We start from the raw sequence: 24,180 nt of genomic DNA on the forward strand, positions 1-24,180 counted from the left end.
ACAAGACCCTGAAAGAAAAGCCTTAGTATATGTCATGTATTGTCATAAATAATTACATTTTAAATGCTAATAAGGCTGGTGGAACTGTGCATAGAGGGTTCTAGGACGAACCCTCCAAAGATAAAAGGGTTCTCGGTCAAACCCTTCATAGACGGTTCTAGGACGTTCTAGGAAGATCTTTCTAAAGATAAAAGGGTTCTCGGTAGAGCCCTTCATAGACGGTTCTAGGAAGGACCTAGGGATGATGAAATGGTTCTTGGTAGAACCCTTCATGGATGGTTTTAGGCAGAACCATATACTGGGGGTTATTTGAAGAACCCTACATAGAGGGTTTTAGATAGAACCCTCTGCAAAGGGTTCTACCCAGCACCAAAAAGGGGTTCTGCTATAAGGACAAAGTGAAGAACCCTGGATGGTTTTACTTAATATCTTTTTTTCTAAGAGTGTACCAGTCCACCAAGTCTGGAACCAATAGGACCCTGAACAGTTTTTACCCCAATAGCTACCTTAATTACTTTGTACCCCTGCACATCGACTCCTACTGGTACTCCCTGTATATAGCCGTGTTATTACTGTGTGTGTCACTAGAGGCTCATTGTGATGTCTGGACTGGAAGAAATGGAATGGTATTGGAATGGAATGGAATGGAACACATCAAACATGTGTAAATGGTATGGAACACATCAAACATATGTAAACCACGTTTGACTCCATTCCATTTAAGCAATTACAATGACCCCGTCTTCCTATAGCTCCACCCACGAGCCTCACCTGGTGTGTGTGTGTGTGTGTGTGTGTGTGCGTGCGTGCGTGAGTGCGTGTGTGTGTGTGTGTGTTTATGCCCGTGCAGACGTACATGCAGTTGTAAGAGAAAGCAAGAGAGAGAGAGAAAGCAAAAGTGAGTGATTGTATCAGAAATCCAAAAGCTTTTAGTGTGAACTAGCACACACACGCAGCTGTCTTACCACACTTCTGAGGACCTTTTGGGGACCTTTTGGGGACCAACAATTTATTTCCGTTCAAAATCCTATAATTCTTAACCCCTAAACCTAAACCTAATACTTAACCTAACCCTAACCTTTAACCCCTAACCTGAAACCTAATCTTAATTTTAACCCTAAACCTAACCCCTAAATCTAAAATATCCTTTTAACAAGTGAGTACCGACAAAATGTCCTCACTTCTCTGAATTTTAGTTGGTTTGTGAGGACTTCTGGTACTCACAAGTATAGTAAAATGTAAACATGCACGCAAGCATGCACACACGCACGCGCACACACACACACACACACACACACACACACACACACACACACACACACACACACACACACACACACACACACACACACACACACACACACACACACACACACACACACACACACACACACACACACACACACACACACACACACACACACACACACAAACATATACTTTCTTGACATTCTCTCAACCAGCTTCACCTTTTCCAACAGTCTTGAAGGAGTTCCCACATATGTTGAGTACTTGTTGGCTGCTTTTCCTTCACTTTGTGGTTCAACTCATCCCAAACCATCTCAATTGGCTTGAGGTTGGGTGATTGTGGAGGCCAGGTCATCTGATGCAGCACTCCATCACTCTCCTTATTGGTCAAATAGCCCTTACACAGCCTGGAGATGTGTTGGATTATTGTCCTGTTGAAAAACAAAAGATAATCCCACTAAGTGCAAACCATGCTTCACGGTGGGAACCACACATGCGGAGATCATCCGTTCACCTACTCTGCGTCTTACAAAGACAGGGCGGTTTCAAACAAAAATCTCAAATTTTGTAGTTAATCATGTAGTTAGCCAGAAAACAAATCAACATTTATTTTATATTTGAGATTATTTTATGTAGCCAGCTCTCATCAAGGCAAAGGGTGGCTACATTGAAGAATCTCAAATATAAAATAAATGTTGATTTGTTTTCTGCTTAACTACATGATTCCATATGTGTTATTTCATCGTTTTGATTTCTTCACTATTATGTAGAAAATAGTCAAATGAAGAAAAACCCTGGAATGAGTAGGTGTGTCCAAACTTTTGACTAGTGCTGTCTGTGGTAGTAGAGTAGTGTCCAGAGGGCACACACTTAATGTGTTGTGAATGTATTGTAATGGTTTTAAAATTGTATAAACTTCCTTAATTTTGCTGGACCCCAGGAAGAGTAACTGCTGCCTTGGCAGCAGCTAATGGGAATCCATAATAAATGCAAATACAAATACAACTACAGACACACGGCAGGTAGTCTAGCTGTTAGAGCGTTGGGGCCAGTATCCGAAAGGTCACCAGTACGAATCCCTGAGCCGACAAGATAAAAACACTGTTGATGTGCCCTTGACCAAGGCACTTAGCCCTAAGTGCTGCAGGGTTGATGTTGATAATGGCTGGCCATGACCCTACTCTCTGAGGGTGTCTCAGTTGGGATATGCCAAAAAAAAAACATATTTCCATTTCACACATGCGTACTGTATAGGACACATGAACACTTGTGAAATAGGACAATGATATGCACCCACTAAAATTCTTATTACACACATCTTTCTGCCTAAAACCATGTTTCAGCTTGCACCCACCTACTGCAGGTTTTTTGAATTGCTCAGCTGTGTATGACATCACCCATTACAGCCTACGCTTGCCCTCCCGCCCATAAATACTGTAGCCGAAGCCAGGACAAGTCACTTCAGCTGTGTTTTCACCTCAGGTGGACTGTGTCTGTACTATATTTAGGGACAAGCCAACACTCTGTGGTATTGGAGTACCATATCAACTCACACATCTGGATACAGTATGGGGACTAGAAGTACCTGTCTGCTCATGACACTGGTAAGATTTGATGTTTGAAATCAGTCATCTGCTGAATAGAGGTCATTGGAGAGGGTCACAGTGATTTTTCATGCTCAACCATTTACTTGGATATAGTTTGGGATGGGACTTTCTGTGTTCATTCAGACCAGGATTGGAATAGCATATTTAAATCAAATGTATCATACTAATTAAGTAACCAGAGTTTAAGCATTTTGTGTTGAAGATATAGTGCTTTAGATCGTTGGGTCTGGAAGGTGGGCGAAATCTGGAAGTGTGATTTTTTTTTTTTAGCAGTGTTTAGTAACCAATATACAGTCTTACATTCATGTGCTTCTTCTCTGGTTCAGGCTGTTGAAGAGCTCCAGACTGCTTTTCTGTCACCACAAGCCTCCGTTTATGGTCTCAAACTGGTCTTGAATGTTCAAAAAAACTAAATTCATAACCTTTACCACATCTGGTGGCTTATCCATTGAAAAAGTGTAATCCTATAAATACCTACAGGTATTGTGAGGCATCGGTTTCTCAAACTAGACACTCTAATGCACTTGTCCTCTTTCTCAGTTGTGCACCGGGGCCTCCCACTCCTCTTTCTATTCTGGTTAGAGCCAGTTTGCGCTGTTCTGTGAAGGGAGTAGTACATGGCGTTAGACTGACGAGTTTCAAAAGAAAGTTATTTGTTTCTGGCCATTTTGAGCCTGTAATCAAACCCACAAAACCCACAAATCTAAAGACCAGTTTTATTGCTTTTGTAACCAGCACAACAGTTTTCATCTGTGCTGACATAATTACAAAAGGGTTTTCTAATGATCAATTAGCCTCTTAAAATTCTAAACTAACACAACGTGCCATTGGAACACAGGAGTGATGGTTACAGATAATGGGCCTCTGTACGCCTACGTAGATAATCCATTAAAAATCAGCCGTTTCAAGCTACAATGATCATTTACAACATTAACAATGTCTACAGTGTGTTTCTGATCAATTTGATGTTATTTTAATGGACAAAAATATGTACTTTTCTTTCAAATACAAGGACATTTCTAAGTGACTTTAAACTTTTGAACAGTAGTGGAAATAAATGTATCTATATAGAGAATGAGATGGTGGTGAGATGAGCTCAGCTAAGTGTCTTTATGTTCCCATGGCTTTCAGTCCCATTCATTCTTATGTACACTTTAACCGTACCTTATTGAGCCCCTACTCACAATAGAGACAGGCTCACCTTTCAGGGAAATACCTTTTTTAACCAATGCATCTGTTCTTGTCTGGTTTGCTCTGTAGTGTCTGGGGATTGTCAGTGTGTCCTCTGAAGAGTTACTGCATCGGCAGAAGAGAATCTGGATTGTAGACTCTTTTAAGATAGAAGAGGCGAGGCCCGGACCATATCCTTATGTACTGGGGAACGTAAGTAAAGATCACACACTCTTTTGTCGAGAGGGAAATGCCTCCTTTTTCTATGTAATAACGTGCATTGATTCAAACACACTCACACACACACATGGTCGAACAAGTAGGCGGACGGACAGACACGGGTGCACATGCACACATACACAAACACACACACACACAAATTCATGCACTGAATGGATGTTTTGTTTCAGGTTCAGATTGAGAAGGCGTTCCGTGTGGGTTTCCATCTACTTGGTCAAGGGGTTGATCTGGACCCCAGAGGAAAACTGTCCATCAATACAGACACCGGAGATATCGTAGTTCATGGAGAACTAGACTACGAGCTTTACCAGAAACTTAAGGTGGGAGAGAATGGAACTCATTAACCATTAAAAAAAAGACAATTAACATATATTTTTTAATGACATTTAGAATTGGCCAAATAATTTATTTGAAACAATTCTAATTCTACAAATTTTAATTACACTGAACAGAATATAAACGCAACATGTAAGGTGTTAATCCCATGTTTCATGAGCTGCAATAGAAAATCCCAGAAATGTTTCATATGCACAAAAAGCTTATTTCTCTCAAATTTTGTGCACATCAAGAAGCTCATTAAACAGCATGATATTACATATTTGCACCTTGTGTCCATGTATACATTGTTTTTCTCAGAGGCTATCCATCATTTTTTATTTTACCTTTATTTAACTAGGTAGTTCAGTTAATTAAGAACAAATTCTTATTTTCAATGACGGCCTAAGAAGAGTGGGTTAACTGCCTTGTTCTGGGGCAGAACGACAGATTTTTACCTTGTCAGCTCGGGGATTCGATCTTGAAACCTTTTGATTACTAGTCCAACGCTCTAACCACAAGGCTACCTGCCGCCACATTGCCCAGTCTGCGCGATCAAAACAATCTTGAAGCATGGATTCCGATAGGTCAGGCCAAAGTTGAATCGACCTTAGCACCGGTACTTCCTGTTTGAGGTTCTGGCTATAGGAAGGGAGGAGAAAAAATATAGTCGTAATCTGATTTGCTGAAGGGAGGGCAGGGGAGGGCCTTGTAGCCATCTCAGAAGGGGGAGTAACAGTGCTTGAGTGTTTTTGCGGCAAGAGTCAAATGTGTCAATGTGTTGATAGAACTTCGGTAGAGTTTTCCTCAAATTTGCTTTGTTAAAATCCCCAGCTATCCCCGTCCATACAGCCAGCTAGGTTCTCAGTACATCGCGCAGACAGGAATAAAGAACTGTCCTGGAAGTAACAAGACAGTGGTGTATGTTTAATGATTAACTACTCGTGGTGTTTTAACCCTCGCAAGGCTGCAGGCCCAGACAGCATTCCTAGCCGCGTCCTCAGAGTCTGCTGTCCCCACTTGCTTCGAGATGTCCACCATTGTTCCTGTACCCAAGAAAGCAAAGGTCACTGAACTAAATGACTATGCCCCACAGCACTCACTTCTGTCATTACGAAGTGCTTTGAGAGGCTAGTTATTAAGGATCATATCACCTCTACCTTCCCTGACACCTCTACCTTCCCTTTCCAGGTCCATACCCAAACAGTTCGAACTACTAATTTTGAAAATTACTCTCTCCAGAAATAAGTCTCTCACTGTTGCCGCCTGCTACCGACCCCCTTCAGCTCCCAGCTGTGCCCTGGACACCATTTGTGAATTGATCGCCCCCCATCTAGCCTCAGAGTTTGTTCTGTTAGGTGACCTAAACTGGGATATGCTTAACACCCCGCCAGTCCTACAATCTAAGCTAGATGCCCTCAATCTCACACAAATCATCAAGGAACCCACCAGGTACAACCCTAACTCTGTAAACAAGGGCACCCTCATAGACGTCATCCTGACCAACTGGCCCTCCAAATACACCTCCGCTGTCTTCAACCAGGATCTCAGCGATCACTGCCTCATTGCCTGTATCCGCTACGGAGCCGCAGTCAAACGACCACCCCTCATCACTGTCAAACGCTCCCTAAAACACTTCTGTGAGCAGGCCTTTCTAATCGACCTGGCCCGGGTATCCTGGAAGGACATTGACCTCATCCTGTCAGTTGAGGATGCCTGGTCATTCTTTAAAAGTAACTTCCTTACCATTTTAGATAAGCATGCTCCGTTCAAAAAATGCAGAACTAAGAACAGATACAGTCCTTGGTTCACCCCAGACCTGACTGCCCTCGACCAGCACAAAAACATCCTGTGGCGGACTGCAATAGCATCGAATAGTCCCCGGGATATGCAACTGTTCAGGGAAGTCCGGAACCAATACACGCAGTCAGTCAGGAAAGCTAAGGCCAGCTTCTTCAGGCAGAAGTTTGCATCCTGTAGCTCCAACTCCAAAAAGTTCTGGGACACTGTGAAGTCCATGGAGAACAAGAGCACCTCCTCCCAGCTGCCCACTGCACTGAGGCTAGGTAACACGGTCACCACCGATAAATCCATGATTATCGAAAACTTCAATAAGCATTTCTCAACGGCTGGCCATGCCTTCCGCCTGGCTACTCCAACCTCGGCCAACAGCTCTGCCCCCCCGGCAGCTCCTCGCCCAAGCCTCTCCAGGTTCTCCTTTACCCAAATCCAGATAGCAGATGTTCTGAAAGAGCTGCAAAACCTGGACCCGTACAAATCAGCTGGGCTTGACAATCTGGACCCCCTATTTCTGAAACTTTCCGCTGCCATTGTCGCAACCCCTATTACCAGCCTGTTCAACCTCTCTTTCATATCGTCTGAGATCCCCAAGGATTGGAAAGCTGCCGCAGTCATCCCCCTCTTCAAAGGGGGAGACACCCTGGACCCAAACTGTTACAGACCTATATCCATCCTGCCCTGCCTATCTAAGGTCTTCGAAAGCCAAGTCAACAAACAGGTCACTGACCATCTCGAATCCCACCGTACCTTCTCCGCTGTGCAATCTGGTTTCCGAGCCGGTCACGGGTGCACCTCAGCAACACTCAAGGTACTAAACGATATCATAACCGCCATCGATAAAAGACAGTACTGTGCAGCCGTCTTCATTGACCTTGCCAAGGCTTTCGACTCTGTCAATCACCATATTCTTATCGGCAGACTCAGTAGCTCGGTTTTTCGGATGACTGCCTTGCCTGGTTCACCAATTACTTTGCAGACAGAGTTCAGTGTGTCAAATCGGAGGGCATGCTGTCCGGTCCTCTGGCAGTCTCTATGGGGGTGCCACAGGGTTCAATTCTCGGGCCGACTCTTTTCTCTGTATATATCAATGATGTTGCTCTTGCTGCGGGCGATTCCCTGATCCACCTCTACGCAGACGACACCATTCTATATACTTTCGGCCCGTCATTGGACACTGTGCTATCTAACCTCCAAACAAGCTTCAATGCCATACAACACTCCTTCCGTGGCCTCCAACTGCTCTTAAACGCTAGTAAAACCAAATGCATGCTTTTCAACCGATCGCTGCCTGCACCCGCATGCCCGACTAGCATCACCACCCTGGATGGTTCCGACCTTGAATATGTGGACATCTATAAGTACCTAGGTGTCTGGCTAGACTGCAAACTCTCCTTCCAGACTCATATCAAACATCTCCAATCGAAAATCAAATCAAGAGTCGGCTTTCTATTCCGCAACAAAGCCTCCTTCACTCACGCCGCCAAGCTTACCCTAGTAAAACTGACTATTCTTCCGATCCTCGACTTCGGCGATGTCATCTACAAAATGGCTTCCAACACTCTACTCAGCAATCTGGATGCAGTCTATCACAGTGCCATCCGTTTTGTCACTAAAGCACCTTATACCACCCACCACTGCGACCTGTATGCTCTGGTCGGCTGGCCCTCGTTACATATTCGTCGCCAGACCCACTGGCTCCAGGTCATCTACAAGTCCATGCTAGGTAAAGCTCCGCCTTATCTCAGTTCACTGGTCACGATGGCAACACCCACCCGTAGCACGCGCTCCAGCAGGTGTATCTCACTGATCATCCCTAAAGCCAACACCTCATTTGGCCGCCTTTCGTTCCAGTACTCTGCTGCCTGTGACTGGAACGAATTGCAAAAATCGCTGAAGTTGGAGACTTTTATCTCCCTCACCAACTTCAAACATCAGCTATCTGAGCAGCTAACCGATCGCTGCTGCTGTACATAGTCTATTGGTAAATAGCCCACCCATTTTCACCTACCTCATCCCCATACTGTTTTTATTTATTTACTTGCTCTTTTGCACACCAATATCTCTACCTGTACATGACCATCTGATCATTTATCATTCCAGTGTTAATCTGCAAAATTGTAATTATTCGCCTACCTCCTCATGCCTTTTGCACACATTGTATATAGACTCCCCCCTTTGTTTTCTACTGTGTTATTGACTTGTTAATTGTTTATTCCATGTGTAACTCTGTGTTGTCTGCTCACACTGCTATGCTTTATCTTGGCCAGGTCGCAGTTGCAAATGAGAACTTGTTCTCAACTGGCCTACCTGGTTAAATAAAGGTGAAATAAAAAATAAAAAAATAAAAAAAACAACCTAGAGCCACTTTAATTTGCATACGGCCCCAATAGATGCAATCCCTATCGCATTGCACACTGCCCTATACCATCTGGACAAGAGAAATACCTATGTAAGAATGCTGTTCATTGACTATAGCTCAGCCTTCAACACCACAATACCCTCCAAGCTCATCATTAAGCTCGCGGCCCTAGGTCTGAACCCCACCCTGTGCAACTGGGTCCTGGACTGCCTGACGGGCCTCCCCCAGGTGTTGAACACCTCCACTACACTGATCCTCGTAAAAGCAGGGGAGCTGGTTCTACTCTGTTTGGCCATTTTCTGTTGCTTTGTCGTGAAAAACTGAGCGGGTCGAACATAACACGTCAAACCTGTAACCCATAGATAGACAGGCTAGAAATGTTTTAACAACGGAATTTTGCATTCAATTGCCCCTCCCTGTTGCATACAACAAGCTTCCATTCCCCATCACAAAGTGATTCATGGACGAGTTAACTAGTAAATACCAGTTGGAGGGCCATTCAAGTGTTTTTTTTACACTTGGTTACGAACACACCACACCATAACACCGCTAACCATCCACTGTATAACAAATATTAATTTGAAGCACAAGACCTATACTTTGACATATTGTGGAATGTTGAACGGTGTACAGTTTTTGTTTCAATCTATACAAATTTAAATAAAAATATAGAAAAACAGTGCCCAATCTCTCATTACTTCATTCAACTGAAGAGAGACACTTGAAGAGTTGAATTCCAAAACGCCAGCTGTGGAAAAGGTATTCAATTGTCATAATAGAGTAAAAGTACAGATACCTTAATTAATAGAAAATTACTCAAGTAAAAGTGAAAGACACCCAGTAAAATACTACGTGGTTTTAAATATACTTAAGTATCAAAAGTAAATGGAATTGACTAAATGTACTTAAGTTTCAAAAGTAAAAGTATAAATCATTTCAAATTCCTTATATTAAGCAAGCCAGATGGCACAATTTTCTTTTTTTCTTTTCGGATAGTCAGGGGCACACTCCCACACTCAGACATTTACAAACGAAGCATTTATGTTTAATGAGTCTGCCAGATCAGACGCAGTAGGGATGACCAGGGATGTTCTCTTGATAAGTGTGTGAATGGGACCATTTCCTGTCAAAATGTGATGAGTACTTTTGGCTGTCAGGGAAAAAGTACATTCATTTTCTTTAGGAATGTAGTGAAGTAAAACAAAAACATACTGTATATATCTCATAGTAAAGTAAAGTACAGATACCCCAGAAAACGACTTAATTAGTACTTTAAAATAGTTTTATTCAAGTAATTTACACCATTGCAAAACACTATATATCTATTTTCAGAAATGTTGGTAAATTTGCTTTAACTGTTTAAATAAATTCTTAAAGAAATTGGTGTCTTTTTCACTGTCTAATCATGACACGTGATTGTTCTTTTCCACCTAGAGGAACATCTACCTATGTGAGATTGATGTTCATTGACTACATCTCAGCTTTCAAAATCATAGTGCCATCCAAGCTTATCACTAAGCTCAGGACCCCGGGACTAAACACCTCCCTCTACAACTGGATCCTGGACTTCCTGACGGGCCACCCCCAGGTGGCGAGGCTAGGCAACAACCCATCCCCCATGCTGAACTTCAACACACCCCTCATGGGTTCGCGCTTAGTCCCCTCCTGTACTCCCACGACTGCGTGGCCATGCAAGACCCCAATAGTTTGCCGACGACACAAAGGCCGATAACACAGATGACATTGAGACAGCCTATACGGAGGAGGTCAGAGACCTGGCAGTGTGGTGCCAGGACAACAACCTCCAACTCAACTTCAGTAAGACAAAGGAGCTGATTGTAGACTTCAGGAAACTGAAATGGGGCAAGCATCGACGGGCTGTAGTGGAGAGGGTCCTCGGTGTCCACATCACTGAGGATCTATCAAATCAAAATCAAATCAAATTTTATTTGTCACATACACATGGTTAGCAGATGTTAATGCGAGTGTAGCGAAATGCTTGTGCTTCTAGTTCCGACAATGCAGTAATAACCAACAAGTAATCTAACTAACAATTCCAAAACTGTCTTATACACAGTGTAAGGGGATAAAGAATATGTACATAAGGATATATGAATGAGTGATGGTACAGAGCAGCATAGGCAAGATACAGTAGATGGTATCGAGTACAGTATATACATATGAGATGAGTATGTAAACAAAGTGGCATAGTTAAAGTGGCTAGTGATACATGTATTACATAAGGATGCAGTCGATGATATAGAGTACAGTATATACGTATGCATAGGAGATGAATAATGTAGGGTAAGTAACATTATATAAGGTAGCATTGTTTAAAGTGGCTAGTGATATATTTACATCATTTCCCATCAATTCCCATTATTAAAGTGGCTGGAGTTGAGTCAGTGTCAGTGTGTTGGCAGCAGCCACTCAATGTTAGTGGAAGCTGTTTAACAGTCTGATGGCCTTGAGATAGAAGCTGTTTTTCAGTCTCTCGGTCCCAGCTTTGATGCACCTGTACTGACCTCGCCTTCTGGATGATAGTGGGGTGAACAGGCAGTGGCTCGGGTGGTTGATGTCCTTGATGATCTTTATGGCCTTCCTGTAACATCGGGTGGTGTAGGTGTCCTGGAGGGCAGGTAGTTTGCCCCCGGTGATGCGTTGTGCAGACCTCACTACCCTCTGGAGAGCCTTACGGTTGAGGGCGGAGCAGTTGCCGTACCAGGCGGTGATACAGCCCGCCAGGATGCTCTCGATTGTGCATCTGTAGAAGTTTGTGAGTGCTTTTGGTGACAAGCCGAATTTCTTCAGCCTCCTGAGGTTGAAGAGGCGCTGCTGCGCATTCTTCACGATGCTGTCTGTGTGAGTGGACCTATTCAGTTTGTCTGTGACGTGTATGCCGAGGAACTTAAAACTTGCTACCCTCTCCACTACTGTTCCATCGATGTGGATAGAGGGGTGTTCCCTCTGCTGTTTCCTGAAGGCCACAATCATCTCCTTAGTTTTGTTGACGTTGAGTGTGAGGTTATTTTCCTGACACCACACTCCGTGGGCCCTCACCTCCTCCCTGTAGGCCGTCTCGTCGTTGTTAGTAATCAAGCCTACCACTGTTGTGTCGTCCGCAAACTTGATGATTGAGTTGGAGGCGTGCGTGGCCACGCAGTCGTGGGTGAACAGGGAGTACAGGAGAGGGCTCAGAACGCACCCTTGTGGGGCCCCAGTGTTGCGGATCAGCGGGGAGGAGATGTTGTTGCCTACCCTCACCACCTGGGGGCGGCCCGTCAGGAAGTCCAGTACTCAGTTGCACATGGCGGGGTTGAGACCCAGGGTCTCGAGCTTGATGACGAGCTTGGAGGGTACTATGGTGTTGAATGCCGAGCTGTAGTCGATGAACAGCATTCTCACATAGGTATTCCTCTTGTCCAGATGGGTTAGGGCAGTGTGCAGTGTGGTTGAGATTGCATCGTCTGTGGATCTATTTGGGCGGTAAGCAAATTGGAGTGGGTCTAGGGTGTCAGGTAGGGTGGAGGTGATATGGTCCTTGACTAGTCTCTCAAAGCACTTCATGATGACGGAAGTGAGGGCTACGGGCGGTAGTCGTTTAGCTCAGTTACCTTAGCTTTCTTGGGAACAGGAACAATGGTGGCCCTCTTGAAGCATGTGGGAACAGCAGACTGGTATAGTGATTGATTGAATATGTCCGTAAACACACCGGCCAGCTGGTCTGCGCATGCTCTGAGGGCGCGGCTGGGGATGCCGTCTGGGCCTGCAGCCTTGCGAGGGTTAACACGTTTAAATGTCTTACACACCTCGGCTGCAGTGAAGGAGAGACCGCATGTTTTCGTTGCAGGCCGTGTCAGTGGAACTGTATTGTCCTCAAAGCGGGCAAAAAGTTATTTAGTCTGCCTGGGAGCAAGACATCCTGGTCCGTGACTGGGCTGGATTTCTTCCTGTAGTCCGTGATTGACTGTAGACCCTGCCACATGCCTCTTGTGTCTGAGCCGTTGAATTGAGATTCTACTTTGTCTCTGTACTGACACTTAGCTTGTTTGATAGCCTTGCGGAGGGAATAGCTGCACTGTTTGTATTCGGTCATGTTACCAGACACCTTGCCCTGATTAAAAGCAGTGGTTCGCGCTTTCAGTTTCACGAGAATGCTGCCATCAATCCCCGGTTTCTGGTTAGGGAATGTTTTAATCGTTGCTATGGGAACGACATCTTCAACGCATGTTCTAATGAACTCGCACACCGAATCAGCGTATTCGTCAATGTTGTTATCTGACGTAATACGAAACATATCCCAGTCCACGTGATGGAAGCAGTCTTGGAGTGTGGAGTCAGCTTGGTCGGACCAGCTTTGGACAGACCTCAGCGTGGGAGCCTCTTGTTTTAGTTCCTGTCTGTAGGCAGGGATCAACAAAATGGAGTCGTGGTCAGCTTTTCCGAAAGGGGGGCGGGGCAGGGCCTTATATGCGTCGCGGAAGTTAGAGTAACAATGATCCAAGGTCTTTCCACCCCTGGTTGCGCAATTGATATGCTGATAAAATTTAGGGAGTCTTGTTTTCAGATTAGCCTTGTTAAAATCCCCAGCTACAATGAATGCAGCCTCCGGATAAATGGTTTCCAGTTTGCAAAGAGTTAAATAAAGTTCGTTCAGAGCCATCAATGTGTCTGCTTGGGGGGGGATATATACGGCTGTGATTATAATCGAAGAGAATTCTCTTGGTAGATAATGCGGTCCAAATTTGATTGTGAGGAATTCTAAATCAGGTGAACAGAAGGATTTGAGTTCCTGTATGTTTCTTTCATCACACCATGCCTCGTTGGCCATAAGGCATACGCCCCCGCCCCTCTTCTTACCAGAAAGATGTTTGTTTCTGTTGGCGCGATGCGTGGAGAAACCCGCTGGCTGCACCGCCTCGGATAGCGTCTCTCCAGTGAGCCATGTTTCCGTGAAGCAAAGAACGTTACAGTCTCTGATATCCCTCTGGAATGCTACCCTTGCTCGGATTTCATCAACCTTGTTGTCAAGAGACTGGCCATTGGCAAGAAGAATGCTAGGGAGTGGTGCACGGTGTGCCCGTCTCCGGAGTCTGACGAGAAGACCGCCTCGTTTCCCTCTTTTTCGGAGTCGTTTTTTTGGGTCGCTGCATGGGATCCACTCCGTTGTCCTGTTTGTAAGGCAGAACACAGGATCCGCATCGCGAAAAACATATTCTTGGTCGTACTGATGGTGAGTTGACGCTGATCTTATATTCAGTAGTTCTTCTCGACTGTATGTAATGAAACCTACACACACCAACACAGTCTTGAAGAGGACACGACAACGCCTCGTGCCGCTCAGCAGGCTGAAAGATTTGGCTTGGGCCCTCAGATCCTCGAACATTTCTACAGCTGCTTCATTGAGAGCATCATGACTGGCTACATCACCGCTTGGTATGGAAACTGCTTGGCATCCGACCACAAGGGACTACATAGGGTAGTGTTTACGTCCCAGTAGATCACAGGGGTAGAGTTCCCTGCCATCCAGGACCTCTAACCCAGGCGGTGTCAGAGGAAGGTCCTAAAAATTGTCAAAGACTCCAGCCACCCACGTCACAGACTGTTCTCTTTGTTACTGCATGGCAAGTGGTACCGATGCACCAAGTCTGAAACCAAAAGGACTCTGAACAGCTTCTACCCCCAAGCCATAACGATGCTAAATAGTTAGTTAAACATTTAATCAAATAGCTGTATTGACCCTTTTTACACTTTGACTCATCATACAGTGGGGCAAAAAAGTATTTAGTCAGCCTCCAATTGTGCAAGTTCTTCCACTTAAAAACATGAGAGAGGCCTGTAAGTTTCAACAAATGTACACTTCAACTATGACAGACAAAATTCGAAAAAAAATCCAGAAAATCACATTGTAGGATTTTTTATGAATTTATTTGCAAATTATGGTGGAAAATAAGTATTTGGTCAATAACAAAAGTTTCTCAATACTTTGTTATATACCCTTTGTTGGCAATGACAGAAGTCAAACGTTTTCTGTAAGTCTTCACAAGGTTTTCACACACTGTTGCTGGTATTTTGGCCCATTCCTCCATGCAGATCTCCTCTGGAGCAATGATGTTTTGGGGCTGTTGCTGGGCAACACGGACTTTCAACTCCCTCCAAAGATTTTCTATGGGGTTGAGATCTGGAGACTGGCTAGGCCACTCCAGGACCTTGAAATGCTTCTTACGAAGCCACTCCTTCGTTGCCCGGGCGGTGTGTTTGGGATCATTGTCATGCTGAAAGCCAGCCACGTTTCATCTTCAATGCCCTTGCTGATGGAAGGAGGTTTTCACTCAAAATCTCACGATACATAGCCCCATTCATTCTTTCCTTTACACGGATCAGTTGTCCTGGTCCCTTTGCAGAAAAACAGCCCCAAAGCGTGATGTTTCCACCCCCATGCTTCACAGTAGGTATGGTGTTCTTTGGATGCAACTCAGCATTCTTTGTCCTCCAAACACGACGAGTTGAGTTTTTACCAAAAAGTTATATTTTGGTTTCATCTGACCATATGACATTCTCCCAATCTTCTTCTGGATCATCCAAATGCTCTCTAGCAAACTTCAGACGGGCCTGGACATGTACTGGCTTAAGCAGGGGGACACGGCTGGCACTGCAGGATTTGAGTCCCTGGCGGCGTAGTGTGTTACTGATGTTAGGCTTTGTTACTTTGGTCCCAGCTCTCTGCAGGTCATTCACTAGGTCCCCCCTGTGTGGTTCTGGGATTTTTGCTCACCTTGTGATCATTTTGACCCCACAGGGTGAGATCTTGCGTGGAGCCCCAGATCGAGGGAGATTATCAGTGGTCTTGTATGTCTTCCCTGTCTTCCATGTCCTAATAATTGCTCCCACAGTTTATTTCTTCAAACCAAGCTGCTTACCTACTGCAGATTCAGTCTTCCCAGCCTGGTGCAGGTCTACAATTTTGTTTCTGGTGTCCTTTGACAGCTCTTTGGTCTTGGCCATAGTGGAGTTTGGAGTGCGACTGTTTGAGGTTGTGGACAGGTGTCTTTTATACTGATAACAAGTTCAAACAGGTGCCATTAATACAGGTAACGAGTGGAGGACAGAGGAGCCTCTTAAAGAAGAAGTTACAGGTCTGTGAGAGCCAGAAATCTTGGTTGTTTGTAGGTGACCAAAAACTTATTTTCCACTTGCAAATAAATTCATTAAAAATCCTACAATGTGATTTTCTGGAGAAAAAAAAATCTCATTTTGTCTGTCATAGTTGAAGTGTACCTATGATGAAAATTACAGGCCTCTCTCATTTTTTTAAGTGGGAGAACTTGCACAATTGGTGGCTGACTAAATACTTTTTTGCCCCACTGTATATGCTGCTGTTGGTGTTTAAAATCTGTCACTTTATTCCTAGTTATATGCACATACAGTTGAAGTCGGAAGTTTACATTCACCTTAGCCAAATACATTTAAACTCAGTTTCTCAAAATTCCTGACATTTAATATTAGTAAAAGTTAGGATCACCACTTTGTTTTAAGAATGTGAAATGTCAGAATAATAGTAGAGAGAATTATTTCAGCTTCTATTACTTTCATCACATTCCCAGGGGGTCAGAAGTTTACATACACTCAATTAGTATATGGTAGCATTGCCTTTAAATTGTTTAACTTGGTTCAAACATTTCGGGTAGCCTTCCACAAGCTTCCCACAATAAGTTGGGTGAATTTTGGCCCATTCCTCCTGACAGAGCTGGTGTAACTGAGTCAGGTTTGTAGGCCTCCTTGCTAGCACACGCTTTTTCAGTTCTGCCCACACATTTTCTATGGGATTGAGGTCAAGGATTTGTGATGGCCACTCCAATACCTTGACTTTGTTGTCCTTAATTAAGCCATTTTGCCACAACTTTGGAAGTATGTTTGGGGTCATTGTCCATTTGGAAGACCCATTTGCGACCAAGCTTTAATTCCTGACGGATGTCTTGAGATGTTGCTTCAATATATCCACACAATTTGCATTCCTCAATGATGACATCTATTTTGTGAAGTGTAACAGTCCCTCCTGCAGCAAAGCACTCCCACAACATGATGCTGCCACCCCCGTGCTTCACGGTTGGGATGGTGTTCTTCGGCTTGCAAGCATCCTCCTTTTTCCTTTTTTGTTACATTTCTCCAAACAGTACGATCTTTGTCCCCATGTGCAGTTGCAAACCGTAGTCTGGCTTTTTTATGGCGGTTTTGGAGCAGTGGCATCTTCCTTCCTGAGCGGCCTTTCAGGTTATGTCGATGTAGGACTCGTTTTACTGTGGATATAGATACTTTTGTACCTGATCTTCACAAGGTCCTTTGCTGTTGTTCAGGGATTGATTTGCACTTTTTGCACCAAAGATCATCCCAAAGATGAGCCAGACTTGTGGTGGTCTACCATTTTTATATGAGGTCTTGGCTGATTTCTTTTGATTATCTCATGATGTCAAGCAAAGAGGCACTGAGTTTGAAGGTACGCCTTGAAATACGTCCACAGGGACAGCACCAATTTACTCAAATGATGTCAATTAGGCTCAGAAGCATTTTCTGGAATTTTCTGGAATTGTTCAAGCTGTTTAAAGGCAGAGTCAACTTAGTGTATGTAAACTTCTGACCCACTGGAGTTGCAATACAGTGAATTATAAGTGAAATAATCTGTCTGTAAACCATTGTTGGAAAAATTACTTGTGTCAAAGTAGAAGTCCTAACTGACTTGCCAAAACTGTAGTTTGTTAACAAGAAATTTGTGGAGGGGTTGAAAAACGAGTTTTAATGACTCCAACTTAAGTGTATGTAAACTTCCGACTTCAACTGTAACTAGCTTATGACCTCGTACCCCTGCACAATGACTCGGCACTGATACCCCGTGTATATAGCCAAGTTAAAGGTGCTGCATGGCCAATTCGACATCTGCATTCATACTTCTTGCAGTTCGCAGCGCTGTGGTGAAAGATGTTGTCAAGGAAATGAGTTTGTGTTACATAGGACCTCCTGCCCCCACCTACCGTCAACCAATCATGTCAATGCGAAACTAGTCGGAGCCTTCCGCATTGTAAAAAAAAAAAGTGGGAGCTACATGGTGATGCAGTACACAGCTAAACTTAGCCTATGCATGCCTCCGGAGGCTCCTTAATTGCGTCACACCCTCCATACGGAACGTCCGACCACAATTTCGGATCACGCATAAATGTCTCTTATCATTACTCATTGTGTATTTATCATTACATTTATTATTCCATGTTTTACTTTTCTATTATTTCTCGATATTATATATCTCTGCATTGTTGGCAAGGGCACATAAAGTAAGCATTTCACCGTTAGTATACACCTGTTGTTTACAAAGCATGTGACAAATAACATAATATTCCTCAGACACCACCTTGTATATAGGTCCTGAATGGCAGGAAGCTTGGCCCCAGGGATGTACTGGGCCGTACACACAACCCTCTGTAGTGCCTGGGGACCCATGACAAATCTTTTCAGTCTCCTGAGGGGGAAAATGTGTTGTTGTTACCTCTTCACAACTGTCTTTGGACCATGATAGTTCATTGGTGATTTGGACACCAAGGAACTTGAAACTCTTGACCCGCTCCACTACAGCCCTGTCGATGTTAATGGGGGCCTGTTCAGCCCTCCTTTTCCTATAGTCCACGATCAGCTCCTTTGTCTTGCTCACATTGAGGGAGAGGTTGTTGCCCTGGCACGACACTGCCAGGTCTCTGACCTCCTCCCTATAGGCTGTCTCATCATTGTCGGTGAAGGCCTACCACTTTTGTGTTGTCAGCAAACTTAATGATGGTGTAGAAGTTGTGCTTGGCCATGCAGCTGTGGGTGAACAGGGAGTAGAGGGGACTAAGCACGCACCCCTGAGGGGCCCAGGTGTTGACGATCAGTGTGGCAGATGTGTTGCTGCCTACACTTACCACCTGGTGGCGGCCTGTCAGGAAGTCCAGGATGCAGTTGCAGAGGGAGGTGTTTAGTTCCTTAGCTTAGTGATGAGCATTGTTGGCACTGTGGTGTTGAATGCTGAGCTGTAGTCAATGAAAAGCATTCTCACATAGGTGTTCCTTTTGTCCAGTAGGGAAATGGGATGTGTGGAGTGTGATTGAGATTGCATCATCTGTGGATCTGTTGAGGCGGTAGGCGAATTGGAATGGGTCTAGGGTTTCCGGCATGATGGTGTTGATGTGAGCCATGACCAGCCTTTCAAAGCACTTCATGGCTACCGATGTGAGTGCTTTGGGGCGGTAATCATTTAGCCAGGTTACCTTCCCTAACTTGGGCACAGGGACTATGGTGGTCTGTTTGAAACATGTAGGTATTACAGACTTGGTCAGGGAGAGGTTGAAAATGTCAGTGAAGACACTTGCCAGTTGATCACGCAAGCTTTGAGTACATGTCCTGGAAATCCGTCTGGCCGCACGGCTTTGTGAATGTTGAACTGTTTAAAGGTCTTGCTCACATCAGAGAGCATGATCGCACAGTCGTCCGAAACAGCTGGTGCTCTAATGCGTGCTTCAATGTTGCTTGCCTCAAAGTGAGCAACAAAGGCATTTAGCTTGTCTAGTAGGCTCGCGTTACTGGCCATCTTGTGACTGGGTTTCCCTTTGTAGTCCGTACTATTTTTCAAGCCCTGTCACCTCTGACGAGCGTCAGTTCCAGTGTAGTAGGATTCAATCTTAGTCCTGTATTGATGCTTTGCCTGTTTGATGGTTTGTCTGAGGGCATAGTGGGATTTCTTATAAGCGTCCGGATTAGTGTCCAGCTCCTTGAAAGCGGCAGCTCTAGCCTTTAGCTCCGTGCGAATTTTGCCTGTAATCTATGGCTTCTGGTTGGGATATGTACGTACGGTCACTGTGGGGATGACGTCGTAAATGCACTTAATGATGAAGCCGATGACTGAGGTGGTATACTCCTCAATGCCATTGGATGAATCCCAGAACATATTCCAGTCTGTGCTAGCAAAATTAGTCCTGTAGCGTAGCACCCGTGTCATCTGACCTCTTCTACATTGAGTGAGTCACTGGTACTTCCTGCTTTAGTTTTTGCTTTTAAGCAGGAATCAGGAGGATAGAATTATGGTCAGATTTGTGAGGGAGAGTTTTGTATGCATCTCTGTATGTGGAGTAAAGGTGGTCTAGAGTTTGTTTTCCTCTGGTTGTACATGTGACATGCTGGTAGAAATTAGGTAAAACGGATTTAAATTTGCCTGCATTAAAGTCCCCTGCCAATAGGAGTGCCGTTGCTGGATGAGCATTTGTTTTTTGCTTATAGCCCAAATGTATCTACATGTAAAATGTATTTCCAATACATGACATTAAATACACTGCTCAAAAAAATAAAGGGAACACTAAAATAACACATCCTAGATCTGAATTAATGAAATATTCTTATTAAATACTTTTTTCTTTACATAGTTGAATGTGCTGACAACAAAATCACACAAAAAAATATCAATGGAAAACAAATTTCATCAACCCATGGAAGTCTGGATTTGGAGTCACACTCAAAATGAAAGTGGAAAACCACACTACAGGCTGATCCAACTTTGATGTCCTTAAAACAAGTCAAAATGAGGCTCAGTAGTGTGTGTGGCCTCCACGTGCCTGTATGACCTCCCTACAATGCCTGGGCATGCTCCTGATGAGATGGCGGATGGTCTCCTGAGGGTTCTCCTCCCAGACCTGGACTAAGGCATCCGCCAACTCCTGGACAGTCTGTGGTGCAACGTGGCGTTGGTGGATGGAGCGAGACATGATGTCCCAGATGTGCTCAATTGGAATCAGGTCTGGGGAACGAGCGGGCCAGTCCATAGCATCAATGCCTTCCTCTTGCAGGAACTGCTGACACACTCCAGCCACATGAGGTCTAGCATTGTCTTGCATTAGGAGGAACCCAGGGCCAACCGCACCAGCATATGGTCTCACAAGGGGTCTGAGGATCTCATCTCGGTACCTAATGGCAGTCAGGCTACCTCTGGCGAGCACATTGAGGGCTGTGCGGCCCCCCAAAGAAATGCCACCCCACACCATGACTGACCCACTGCCAAACCGGTCATGCTGGAGGATGTTGCAGGCAGCAGAACGTTCTCCACGGTGTCTCCAGACTGTCACGTGCTCAGTGTGAACCTGCTTTCATCTGTGAAGAGCACAGGGCGCCAGTGGCGAATTTGCCAATCTTGGTGTTCTCTGGCTAATACCAAACGTCCTGCACGGTGTTGGTCTGTAAGCACAACCCCCACCTGTGGACGTCGGGCCCTCATACCACCCTCATGGCGTCTGTTTCTGACCGTTTGAGCAGACACATGCACATTTGTGGCCTGCTGGAGGTCATTTTGCAGGGTTCTGGCAGTGCTCCTCCTGCTCCTCCTTGCACAAAGGCGGAGGTAGCGGTCCTGCTGCTGGGTTGTTGCCCTCCTACGGCCTCCTCCACGTCTCCTGATGTACTGGGCTGTCTCCTGGTAGCGCCTCCATGCTCTGGACACTACGCTGACAGACACAGCAAACCTTCTTGCCACAGCTTGCATTGATGTGCCATCCTGGATGAGCTGCACTACCTGAGCCACTTGTGTGGGTTGTAGACTCCATCTCATGCTACCACTAGAGTGAAAGCACCACCAGCATTCAAAAGTGACCAAAACATCAGCCAGGAAGCATAGGAACTGAGAAGTGGTCTGTGGTCACCACCTGCAGAACCATTCCTTTATTGGGGGTGTCTTGCTAATTGCATATAATTTCTACCTGTTGTCTATTCCATTTGCACAACAGCATGTGAAATTTATTGTCAATCAGTGTTGCTTCCTAAGTGGACAGTTTGATTTCACAGAAGTGTGATTGACTTGGAGTTACATTATGTTGTTTAAGTGTTCCCTTTATTTTTTTGAGCAGTGTATATTGAAATGTATTTTTTTCTGTATGGGTATTGCGTTGTGTTATTTTATTTTGGTTTAGTTCTTATTAAATGTATTGCTTGATAGCTCGATAGTTTGCTTGATTGGTTGATGTATTCATTGGTTGGTTGGTTGAATGACTGGTGGATTGATTCACATTTCCCTTATCACATGGGACTACAGCTGACATTTGAGGCCCGAGATACATCCAATAATGTATTGGACACCAAGCTGGGAGTGGAGGTGGAGATTCTAGACATCAATGACAACCCCCCAGTTTTCCAGATGAACACTTACACCATCAACCTGAAAGAGTCTACTTCACAAGGTAAAATATTCTATTTGTTTGTGTCTTTCTTTCTTTCTTCTTTTATTCTCGCTGCCTTCATTTTATTTATTGCGGATAAAAGAAAACCACACTGTGAGTTCCATCAGAATGTTTAGGATGTATTGTTAATGTAACTGTTAAGTGTTTCCAGTTCTTCTTTGAAATATGAACTATAATTATTTACAATATGAGTGAAATAGTTTTCATTTTTTTAAGTATGTTAAAACGCAACTGTTCTGTGTTGGAATGGTGTGGACGTACCCCAACAACAAAATGGTGTGGGCGTATACTGGTCATTAAAAATATTAAATGGAGTAGACCACAGATTGGCCAGCTAATCCTCATCTGGAGGATGACATCAACCTCTATGAGGAAATAGCAAGCATTTTTGAAGCAGTCTGTTTTTAGATGTTTTTTTTAAAAGTGTTTCATTCTCCAATTTATTATTTGGCCACACATATGAGTATAGGCTGAGTCAACAACACAATTTGGGTATGAGTTAACAGAATATACACTTTTAAAAGTGAGATTTTCAACGGACAGTTACTTTAAAATCGACACAAATTGCAGACATTGACAAACGGATTTTGCTGCGAAACACACAGCGTAAGTATTTTGAGTGAACCTGCAATGTGGTTGTCCTTTATCTATGATTGGTTGAATTGGAGCCTCTGAAACCATGACTCTCTGTTTCCTCTCATATCAGGAGATTTTGTGACAGCTGTAGTTGCAACAGATAAAGATCAAAGCAGCACAAACAATGGCACCTTTGACCTGAAGATTGTCTCCATCACCCCTACGCCCCCAGACAACCTGGAGTTCTTCCTTGAGCAAAGTGGTCCGACTGGAATCATCAAATTCAAAGGGTGTCTGGAGCACGAGGTAAGAGGTGCCTCTATTTATGTCTATAATCTTTCATTCATTAACATTCAACTATAGTGTGATTGAAACAATCGTCCACTTCAGAAATCAAAGAAATACACCATCCTGGTGGAGGCTAAAGATCGTGGAGAGGTGGTTCAGCTCTCCAGCACCTGTACAAACATCATCAATATAGAGGATGGAAACAACAATCTGCCTGTCTTCACTGGGCAAACGGTGGGCAAAATGATTCTATCCTCTTCACTTTATCACAAGATGTGGTGGAGGTATTTGTTCAAATATATTAATGATTCTCCGGAACCACAACTATATCCCTCTTATAATATACCATCCTCCTGGGATATTATATTATTTCAGGGTGCAGGAAGCATCAAGGAGAGAGACAGAGGTGATGTACCAATTCTTCGGCTCCAGGTTTTAGACCAAGATACCAAAGGTACTGTAGCCTGGAAGGCCAAATACACTATCCACGGAGACAAGGACCAGAACTTCAGAATCACCACTGATCCAGACACCAACGAAGGAGTCTTGTTTGTTGAAAAGGTCTGTTCCCTTTCAAATAAGTTAATGCCTCCTAAATAAGATAGTGTATGTCATGTGAGACTTTCAGATTTTCTGCAATTTACATTTTTAAAGTTGTGGTTCTATTAATCATATTTTTGTTGTTGTTGTTGCAATCAAACTAATAGCAGACCTGTAGTATTAGTTGTAGTAGTATCTGATGAACTGTGCTCATAGATGTGGTTGCAATAATCATATCCCTGTATCCATTTGTTTGACTAAACACTAAATCATCCTTCCGTAAACCACATTCTCCCTCTGTCTCCTGGTAGCCTCTGGACTACGAGGATGGCTCTCAGAGGAACCTGTCAGTCAGTGTAGAGAACGAGGCGCCCTACTTCTCTTGTAAGGTCAAAGGTCGTCCTGCCATGGGCCTGTGGGATGTGGTCACCACAGTATCTTTGATAGGTGAACAGCCCCTGCTGTCCACCCGCCAGGTGACGGTCACGGTGGAGGACATCAACGACCCGCCAATCTTCACCCCCGCCATCAAAAATGTGACGGTGGAGGAGAATGTGGAGGTTGGCTGGTACCTGGAGACGTTCACTGCCATCGATCTGGACAGGAACCATGCCAACACCTTCAAGTAAGACTGGGGATGCATTTAACCCACCCTTCAGTGGGACTTCTGTTCGATCTCCTACTGTACAGTTTTGCAGCACCTCCTACTGGTTTATCAAGCTAGACTGGAAATCTAGGCCAGTTCTCCATGACATTTGTTCTTACAGTTCATTACCAATTTATTACTATAATTAATTTG

The 24,180-nt window shown here is 44.3% G+C and overlaps 1 protein-coding gene across 1 annotated transcript in view; it reads left to right on the forward strand.

Moving 5' to 3' along the window:
- Window positions 1-2,699: 2,699 nt before the first annotated feature.
- Window positions 2,700-24,180, forward strand: part of LOC112215774 (cadherin-13) — a 30,605-nt gene continuing 9,124 nt past the window's right edge. Inside the window, exons 1-8 of the mRNA XM_024375163.2 lie at window positions 2,700-2,852; window positions 4,116-4,238; window positions 4,436-4,585; window positions 21,833-21,977; window positions 22,684-22,859; window positions 22,944-23,075; window positions 23,217-23,402; window positions 23,693-24,006. Coding sequence (XP_024230931.1) covers window positions 2,817-2,852; window positions 4,116-4,238; window positions 4,436-4,585; window positions 21,833-21,977; window positions 22,684-22,859; window positions 22,944-23,075; window positions 23,217-23,402; window positions 23,693-24,006 — 1,262 coding nt within the window. The 5' untranslated portion in view covers window positions 2,700-2,816. The remainder of the gene's footprint in view (window positions 2,853-4,115; window positions 4,239-4,435; window positions 4,586-21,832; window positions 21,978-22,683; window positions 22,860-22,943; window positions 23,076-23,216; window positions 23,403-23,692; window positions 24,007-24,180) is intronic.

Source organism: Oncorhynchus tshawytscha, linkage group LG16 (assembly GCF_018296145.1).
Source record: "Oncorhynchus tshawytscha isolate Ot180627B linkage group LG16, Otsh_v2.0, whole genome shotgun sequence".
Taxonomy (NCBI): domain Eukaryota; kingdom Metazoa; phylum Chordata; class Actinopteri; order Salmoniformes; family Salmonidae; genus Oncorhynchus; species Oncorhynchus tshawytscha.